The sequence below is a fragment of the Phragmites australis genome, chromosome 13 (assembly GCF_958298935.1).
Source record: "Phragmites australis chromosome 13, lpPhrAust1.1, whole genome shotgun sequence".
Classification (NCBI taxonomy): Eukaryota; Viridiplantae; Streptophyta; class Magnoliopsida; order Poales; family Poaceae; genus Phragmites; species Phragmites australis.
This window is the reverse complement of record NC_084933.1, coordinates 10,684,432-10,694,602: the sequence shown is the minus strand read 5'-3', so window position 1 is coordinate 10,694,602 and position 10,171 is coordinate 10,684,432. Positions and strand designations below refer to the sequence as shown.

Genomic DNA, 10,171 nt, shown 5'->3' with positions numbered 1-10,171 from the left:
CGGACCGACTTTTTTTCATAGGCATCCCTCCAAGTCCGAGAATCACACTATGACCTTAAAAAACCCCTCCCCAAACCCTAAACCTCATCGATCGCCATAGCCTAATTCACGCTTTTAAATTTTAGGCACCTAAAATTTAAGAAGTATGAATTTAAAAAACGAGTACAAACGCAAGGTTAAAAGTTCATAGCAATCCACGGTCCGATTCCCTTTCCACACAATAAAAAGACACGCGCATAATAAGTGACTAAGCAGGAAAAGGAGTACCCTGAAGCACAAAGCTCATGTAATTTTCAGGCGTCTAAAGTTGGGAGGTTTAAAGGTCGTCTGATCCCGATCACGCGTAGCTCTTCTTTTTAACACCTCGAGAAAAAAGACGGAATGCATGATCGAGTATTTGAAAAAGAGAAAGCATCTACTGCAGTACGTACCGGTATACGTACTCACACGCCACCCCATACGGCAGGGAAGGCTGTAGTATACTGTACGGTAATAGTCAAAGCAAAGCTGCATGCATGCAGGCCGTAGACGCAGACGGATAGCGAAGCATCACACCCGAACTCCGAAGAGAACTGCGAAGATTCTCAAGGGGAGGAGACAAATTAAAAGGAGGCAGCTTTAGGATGCGTAAATTATTTCGACAAAGATTGCATGGCCAAGGAAATCGTTTTTACTGCAATAGGTAGCTTCGTTCACACAGCACATGGAGGTGCATCCGTGCGTAAGCCCGGCCACATTCCTGGCATGGATGCATGCATGGAGTCACATACTCGCATACGGCTGATATATATACTAATACATATCGCGGAAGGATTCGGAGGACGCTAGGGCATCGGCGCACTGTTTGTGTATCCCAGCAATGTACGTGGCAACCGTTAAAGGAAGTGGAGGCCAGGTAGGGCATTAGCGTGACACATGGCACGTGTTAAAGGAAGGAGGCCAGGCGCGTTAAAGGAGACGGAGGGGATTTAACTTATTTATCATCCTACAAGTGACACACTTCCAAATACCACCCTTCCAAATATTCTTCCTGAAATGCCACCTTTCGCTGTGAAAAGACTTTACTACCCATGTTTTTCTTCTTTCTCATGTTCTTCCTTACTTCTTCATTGTGTTGGCCGGCTACCGTCATAGCCCATGAGACCTTGCTCCTTGCCATGTCCATCACCTTCAAGCCGCCCTCTTTCTTTCCCCTCCTGCTCTTCTACCTCCTAGCAGATGCTTGCTATCTCGTTGCTGCCACCATGGCCTGCTGCTCCAACACGGAAGGGGGACAAGGAGGAGGGAGGGGACGGCGCCGGTGAGATTGTAGGGGCTAGCGCCTGTTGTCCTCAGATCTGGCAGTGGGGCGACGAGCTCTGGTGAGGGTGGCTTGAACCTGACTACTCGAGTGCGGAGGAGAGCAGTCGGTTGGGCACCTTCCAGGCAGTAGTGAGATGGACACAGACGCACGGTGTTAATGCACGGTGTCAGCTTGCCATCAAGGAGCGCCACCTCGTTGTCGGGCTCACCAAGGTGAACAACGACGGCTAAGAGCACAACGACCTTGACGTCGCGGTAGTCAAGGTTTATCCTTCGAGATGACCAGCCATAGCGGCAGTGGAGAAGAGAGGAGGAAGAAGAATCTAGGTTTGGCCGATTTACCCCTAGTTGTGGGGCCAAAGTGGCATTTGAGGAAGAAAATTTGGAAGGGTGGCATTTGGGAGTGCGCCACTTGGTAGTGTGGCAAAAAGTTAAATCTCGGAGATGGAGGCCCTCGCGTGTGTCTACTCCCTTCCTTGGCTGCATCGTTGGCTGTAGGGATTGGTGACGCTCTAAGAGGGGGGATGAGTTAAGGCACCTAAAACTAATTGGCTCCAAAAACTTCACTAGATAAACATATATCAATTTCTATCTAAACGTTCTCTAGTCTTATCTAGTGTGTCTACTCTACCGATTAAAAGAGTTTTGCAACATATAGCCAAACCTAGCAAACTACTCTATGAAGGTAAATTGCAAGTATGTAAATGCAAAAACATAAATGAGGTAGAGAGAGCAAACTCGCATAAGTGATTTTTATCTTTTTGTATTGATAGCATAAACACCAACCTAGTTTATGTTAAAGCTCCACTAAGGATATGCTCTCAATCGCCAAGGCTCTTCCAGTCATGGCCCTCGAGTCACCAAGCCACCAAGGCAAGGCCTCAAGTGGGTAGAGCCACCAAGCCACCAAGATAAGACCTCACCACTAGTATCTCTTTCGGTCACTTGTCGTCGTCTTCACTTTGAAGCTTGAGCCACCAAGGCAAAGGTCTCTTTGTCCTCGTACATATATCTTGCTGTCGCTCCACACCAAGTGAGAGGGTCAACAAGCTTGATCCATCAAAGTCCAAAGTGCCAACGAGTCACCAAAACTCTAAGGTACCAGTGTACCACTTAGTACATGGTAGGATCACTCTTTAATCCACTCTCTAGGCAGTAACACCTAGCAACACTTTTCTCTAGGCCTAATAGCACTAATTACTCACTAATCTCTGTGCTAGTTGCCTTGGATGATAACTTTTAGCACTTCGGTGGCTTGGATGTCTTCACAAGTGTCTATGAGCTTCCCCTGGACAGCCACACCTTCAAATGATCGAGTGGAACTGTATTTTATAGCATTAACCCCATGGATTAGTCATTGCTCTAATGGCTCAACTTTTCTATATACGCCGGATAATCCGGTGTAGAAAGATTGTACTCACCAGACCATCCGATGTGTACATCCTTCAAAAACTAGCTGTTGGATATCCACTCAAAACCACTGTGAACACTGGATGTTCCAACGTGTTTACCACTCAATCGCCGCACCATCCGGCTTGCATATCTTCTTTTGCCAACTGATCCATTTCTACTCTGCACAAAACACTCTGGTGTGTAGAACTTCAGAGCGTCGGACTATCTGGCGTGTAAAACTTCAAAGAGCCAGACCATCTGGTCCAAACACCGATCAACTGATCAACTGATCGAACCAATTTTGGAGAAACCCAAGCACCGATCAACTGATCGAACAATATATCAATTCGTGGAAGAGGATACTTGTTCTTGACGGTGATAGCATTGAGCGGACGATAATCCACACACATCCACAAAGTACCATCCTTCTTCTTCACAAAAAGTGTCGGACATCCCCAAGGTGAGGAGCTCGGATGAATGAAAACCTTTGATAGCAACTCTTGAAGCTGCCTCTTCAACTCTGCTAATTTATTTGGCGGCATCCGATAAGATCTCTTTAAAATCGGGGACATACCGAGCAAAAGATCAATAGGAAATTTCACTTCTCGATCGGCGCCAAGACCCATGGCGCAACTCAGGCCTGCCACATCGGCGCAACGTGTGGCCAGGCGCCGGGCGGGCACCAGCGTGGCTCCTTGGTCATGCCAAACTCTTTGGCGTGACCAAGCGGGAGTCACACCAATTACTTTGGCGTGATAAAAGAGACTACTTCCTAGAATATTAGATTCTCATGTGCTATTATTAAAATATTAATTTAAATTAAGCTAAAAAATTTCGCAAAGGCACAACAACACCCTCGATGAAGAGACAAACCCACCCGTCTCCCTTCTCACTCAGCATGGTGCATGGATGGAGTGAGCTCAGGGATATGAGTGAAGATATGTACATTCAAATTTTTGTACAAATTTACAATAGTTCATATTCTCCAATCTCAACCCAAGCCAAGCCGACAAAGCCCACACGTATGGAAGCAAATTCTATAGGACCTGATCCTACGAAAGACACTCTCTCCTATGATGACATGTTTCCACTTCCTCTCTCTCCTCTTCAGCAAAGCTACTGGATCACAGGATTGATGTCATGAATGGGGTCTCACGAAGGTATTTCTGAATAGTATCTTATAGAATTTACTTTCCACACGCATACGGTCAACAGTCCCACTCTCAATCTCCCACAGCTCATTCCCCATTTTCCCAGTGCGTTAAGCCGCTGACCCTATCGGCTTGATTTGCACATGACCTCACTCAAAAAGGGCTTAAGGCAACTCGTATTGCGGTGTGTGGTGGCGCCGTGGCGGCGAGATGGCAGTCATCGACGGCAACTGCGCCGTGGGTGCGAGCAAGGAAGGGCGGCGTGGAAGTGGTCGCACCACTAGCGTGAGCAAGGAAGGGTGGCGCTGCGGCAGTTGCGTCGCAAGCGTGGACAGGGCAGCCGGTAAGGTGAGGGAGGCACGGCGACAGCAGCAACAACAGCGACACTGGTACATCACTCAATGTCTCAACTCAATCACTGACTCACTATTGTTCTAAACTTCTGATACTTGATGAACTGCTGAAGCGAATCATAGTCCATAAGCACCATAAGGATCTCCTCCCGGCCTGTGTGAACGATCGGGTTTCTTATCTAGGTTATCTGCCAAAGGTTTGGCCATGGATACTTCCAATACTTGACCTGTGTTTTAATCAGCCCAAGGTTAACTGTCAGATGCAGTTATTCATGTTACGATAAACAATTCTAGAGACTAGCAGCCTTCCTTTTACTAATAGGATACCCTCAAGATAAAAAAACCACTAAACTACTAAAGTACTAAATCCTTGTACACAAGTATATTACACAATTGTAGTGCATACTGAGGCTGAGAGGACCTATGTAATCAACTTACTCCCTCCGGTCATAAATACTTAATATTTTGACCAAATCTTGATCAAATTTAAAATTTTTGACCGTCAATAGTTTCTAGAATATTTAGTTTGAAAACATGAAAATCATACATGTAGATTTATCTTAAAAAATGTTTTCATAATATTATATTTTTTATTATATATTATAACTATATTATAATAAAAATAATGTCATAGTTGCGCATTGAAGACCGTGAAAATCAAAATGTCATGTATTTTTGACTGAGTAATAGAAATCAATATGATTTCAAAGTGATCCAATTACAAATAAATTGGAAGTGCCTTAACACTAGAACATTAAATTTCACAGGGAGGGAAGCTTACCATCAATTTCATATGCTCACATACAGTATAGCTGTTGCCATACATGAGTTATGGTTTTATGCTCATACAATTTCATATGCTCACATACAGTATAGCTGTTGCCATACATGAGTTATGGTTTTATGCTCATACGCTTAATATTAAATTTCAATTTTTTTAGTTCTTTCATATTACCTTAGATGTTGATATTAATATAAATAATTTTTACTTAGATCTTATCGTCATTTAATATTTATGGTCATGAAAAAATTAGCTATATAATATAGTATGTACCCCTAAATTCAAAATTGTGCGCCCGCCAGTGAGTGAGCTTGAGCTAGGTAGCCACAATACTCTATAAAGGTAAAGAAAAGCGGCCATAAAAGGAGGCAACAGCACTAGCTACATATAATACATTGCCGAGAAGGACAACCTGAGAGAGAGAGAGAATCTGATCTGAGAAGGAGAGAAGAAGCTCAGACACACCACTGCGTTGCCTCTCAACATTCGAGCAAGAAAGACCAGCGAGAGTGAGCTCGAGGGGCATCTTGTCACGAGGAGCACTAGAAAGAAGCTTGGCGAGACACGCACGAGGGTGGCAGGGGTGGTGGGGGATGCGGGCGGGGGCCTACACGATCCACCAGACGCTCACCGCCGAGGCGGCCGCGGTGCTCAAGCTCGCGCTCGCCCTCGCGCGCCGCCGGGGCCATGCGCAGGTCACGCCGCTGCACGTCGCGTTCGCGCTGTTGAACGGCCCCGCCGCGTGCTCGGCGCCGCTCGCGGCCTTCTCCTCCTCCTCGTCGCCGTCTCCGGCGGCGGCGTACGGGCTGCTCAAGCGCGCGTGCCTGCGGTCGCACCCTTCGGCGTCAGGGGCGTCGTCCCCGGCGACTGCCGCAGCGCACCCGCTGCAGTGCCGCGCGCTCGAGCTCTGCTTCAATGTCGCGCTCAACCGGCTGCCCGCCTCCGGGCCGCACTCGCCGCCGTCAGGGGCCTCCTCGTCGCCGTTCGCGTCGTCGCTCGTCCAGCCCAGCCCCACGCTCTCCAACGCGCTCATCGCCGCGCTCAAGCGCGCGCAGGCCAACCAGCGCCGCGGCTGCGTCGAGCTCCAGCAGCCGCCACCAGCCCCGACACCCGCAGCCACGGCGCAGCAGCAAACGCAGCCGCTGCTCGCAATCAAGGTAGAGCTAGACCAGCTCGTCATCTCCATCCTCGACGACCCCAGCGTGAGTCGCGTCATGCGGGAGGCCGGTTTCTCCAGCGCCACCGTTAAAAGCAACCTCGAGGAGGAGGGCGCCCTCATGCCACCGCCCTCGTCCTCCTCCTCTCCTCCCCCGACGCCGCCGGCCATCCCTCCCCACTTCTTCCTCGACCCCAGCATTGCCAACCCCGGAGGCAAACGTGGCGGCTTCGGGCTGTGGCCGGCGCAGTTCTTGGCCGCGCCGGGCCCGGGCATGGCCGCCTCGTCCTGCGTCCAGGAGGACGTGCATGCAGTCCTGGAGGTGATGGTCCGGAAACAGGGGAGGCGAAGCAACCCCGTGGTGGTCGGCGACTCGGTGTCCATGGCGGAGGCCGTGTCCGGCGAGCTGCTGCGGCGCCTGGAGCGCGGCGACGTCCCAGAGGTGCTCGCCGGCGCGCACCTCCTCAAGCTGCAGCTCTCCTACGTCCACGTCCGGCTCATGAGCCGCGCCGACGTAGACGCCAGGGCGGCCGAGCTCCGGCGCAGCGTGGACGCCGTCCAGCTCCAGCGCGGCGGCGGGCTGGTTGTCTACGTCGGCGACCTGAGGTGGACGCTGGACGAGGAGCCGCCCGCCGGCGCCGGGACCGACCACCACCAGACCGCCTCGTCGTACAGCCCCGTGGAGCACATGGTCGCCGAGCTGGGCCGCCTCCTCGACGACCTCCGTGCCTCACGCGGCCGCGCCTGGCTCGTGGCTACTGCGAGCTACCAGACGTACATGCAGTGGCAGCAGCGGCGCCGGCGGCAGTCACCGTCGCTGGATGCCGCCTGGGCCCTGCAGGCGGTCGTGGTCCCCACCGGCGGCGGGACCGGCCTGGCCCTCAACAACCTCCGTTCCTCATCCTCCCCAAGGTGAGCAAGCAAGAAACCTGCCTCACGTACAGTATTAGCTACTAGCCTACCACCATGCCTTTGTACTGCATGTGTCTGTCACTCTGTCTCTGCTTGTGTTTGTGCTGCTGCATCCTTGCTCTCCTGCGAGCTGCTCAGTGCATGCTCACTGTTGCAGCATTCTTGCTTCTGCAATCTGCATTGATGTCTTGCTGTCTAGAACAAGCAAAAGGACAAGTTGGTCAGATCATACATCTTGCAAGAACCTCCCTATAAGCCAACATCTACTACTACTCTAGTTCCTAGTTGCCATTAATGACAAACCTCTTGTCATACGAACACACGGTTGTAGAAACTAGAAACTTGCAGAGGTGATCAGCGGAAGAAGAAGAAAAGAAATGGTTGTTCTTGGGGAATGGGGTGGTAGCCTTTTTTCCAGCCTCTGCCGCAGAGATTCCATCGTCTGAACTGATCAGTTTCTGCTTCACGAAAAAAGGGCTTCATCTGGTGCAGCAACAGTTGCTGCCTGGCTTCCTGCTGAGCCCTTTTGGTACGCCAATGCAGTGGGCGGACGCGTCAGACTGATCTGATTCTGCGTTGCGCCCTTTTCCCTTGCAATGATGGAACCTTTCACAGGATCGTTCACATTTCTGTGTTGGGGGAGAAAATCTAGTAAACAAATGTATGTCTCTGGCTAGCTTCAATTATGTTCTTATCATTCATTGCCCTGTTCTTGGCTACACTGGTCAACAATTTACTCATGGTACTTATCTTCTCCACCTGTGTTCAGAAGGAAATTTCAGACACCCATATAAATGTTTAACTTGGAACAAAAGAAAAAACAAAACATTGTGTATTCAATTATTTGTTGCTCGTATTGTTTGACAAATACCATATAACAACCTATCATATAGTACACGCTTTGTCATTGCCTTGTACTAGTGTGAATGTGCTTAACATGGCTTTGTTTGTCCTTGTCTAGTGCCGGAGCAACACAGATGCAGCCGGCCATGGTGGCAATGCAGCGGCTTGCCCAGAGTCCTTTCGGAATGGCCGCAGAGCCGATGGCTTTTGCTTTGAAAGAAGAGCAAGAAGAGAAGCTGGTGCTCTGCACCGAGTGCACCAACAACTACGAGAGGGAGGCGTCGCTCGTGAAGGCAGAGGCTGACGCGGAGGGCCAGCGCGCCAGCCTCCCTGGTTGGTTGGTTCCAGACAAGCCACTGGCTGATCAATCACTACACAAGGTACGAGGAACAGAACAATCAGAGAACATGTCAATGTAGTTCTTGCCATGTCCATGATCAATATATCTCAACGCGAACTTAAGAACACGGTCTAATTGACATTTTTTTTTTCCTGTTCTCTTTGATGATTAGGAGAATTATTTGATTGAGCTGAAGAGGAAATGGAGCCGGCTGTGCAGAAAGCTTCACATCTGCACCGATCCATGCTCTGCTCTATGCCCATGGTGGTCTGGCTCTTACTTGTCACCGGGCAAACAGAGCAAGCCAAGCGTCGCAGGGTTCTTGGGCTTGGAGGGACTGGTGGAGCACGGCAAGGGCAGGGGCCAGTGGTCACCACCATCGCCGCTGTCTCGTTGGGGCCTGAGCTCGCTGAGGGAGCCGGAGGGCCTGAGCGTGGGGACGACGCTCGCTCTCGGCAGCCTCCCGCTCTCGGACTCCGCGACATCCCACGGCCGCGCCCCGGCGGGCGGTGATGGTTCAGCGGAGGCGCGCGAGCTGGAGCGGAGGCTGCGCAGGAACATCCCGTGGCAGCCCAGCGACGTCGTCGCGGAGATTGCCGAGGCGGTGGTTGCTGGCTGTGGGGGGAATGGGCGGAAGGGCGTCTGGCTGTACGTCAAGGGGAGCGACCATGCCACCACGCGCCGCGTGGCCACGGTGATTGCCGAGACGCGCTGCGGCTCAGCTGATCGCGTCGTCTGCGTTGGTCCGTGCAATTTCAGCTGCGCAGAGGAGTTCTGCTCAGACGTTCTCTCGAGAGCGCACACGATCGGCGGCAACAAGTTGGTGCTCGTCGTCGACGACATCGAGCACGCGCCACAGGACGTCGTCGACTGTCTCGTCACAGCGTTGAAGAGCGGTTCTCTCAAGGATCAGGGCGGCCAAGAACTCGATCTCTCGGACTCCATCCTCGTCCTGACAACATCAAAGTTCACTAGTGGCGCCGGCGACGTGATCAGCCTGCGGCTCTGTTCAGAAGACGATGCGTCATCCGGCGTTCTCAAGAGGAAGACAGAGTCACCACAGAGAGAGTGCAAGCGGCCACGGCATGACGCCGGCCGCGGCCTTGACCTCAACCTCTGTGCCGAGGAGGACACCGACGAAGGCAGCAGCGACGATGACGAAGCCGTTCCCAGCGACATAACCCATGAAGGCGATGCCAGCGAGCAGGGGCACCCTGACAGCCTCCTCCAATCGGTTGCCACCCACGTCGTCACCCTCAGCGAGAACCGCCAGGCCGCGTCCGCCATCCGCGCAAGGCTCGCCGCGGCGCTCGGGCGAGAGGCGCGCGTTGCCGATGACGCAGCGCAGGCGCTCGCCACGGCGTCGGGACACTTCCTTGACGAGGTGCTGGAGAGGTGGGCCGCGGAGGTGCTCGAACCGGCGGTGGCGGCGGCAACGGTCAAAAATGGCGGGAAGGTGGTGGTGCTTGGGGTGGGGCCTGGTGGTGGGGTCCGAGGGACAGGGTTCATGGGCTCCGTCCTTCCAAGTAGGGTCCACGTGGACTGAGCTCACCAATTTTTGCTCCCTTTTTGGAGAGACTACTGTGTGGTATGTATGTAAAAGGATTGTGGTCTAGAAATGGAGAATTGGAGGGTAGGGTGGGGTTATATCTCATATGTCCTACAAATATAATGCATCTATTTAGCCGTAAAATGCAACTGGGGAACTCTGAACATCCATCGTGCAATCTCTGCAAAAAAACACGAGATAGGACACAAGGGTTACACGCATTGCACGGACACGATGCATGGCGCCGGGCATGGTCTCCGACGGCGACGGGAAGAGGGAATATTGCAGGTTCCGATGCGAGATGCGAGAAAGCAGACGCGACGACGGCGAGAGGGACAGAGCTTTTCTATCGCTTTCCTTTCGCTTTCTATCAGGCACCCCGTTTCTTTTCC

General features: G+C 51.8%; 1 protein-coding gene across 1 annotated transcript; it reads left to right on the top strand.

The window, feature by feature from the left end:
• The first annotated feature begins 5,365 nt into the window (after positions 1–5,365).
• LOC133888817 (protein SMAX1-LIKE 4-like) lies at positions 5,366–9,912 on the top strand. Its single transcript, XM_062329189.1, has 3 exons — positions 5,366–7,047; positions 8,009–8,270; positions 8,403–9,912. Exons 1-3 carry the CDS (start codon positions 5,573–5,575, stop codon positions 9,774–9,776), a joined length of 3,111 nt encoding a protein of 1,036 aa, XP_062185173.1. The 5' UTR covers positions 5,366–5,572; the 3' UTR covers positions 9,777–9,912.
• Positions 9,913–10,171: the final 259 nt, after the last annotated feature.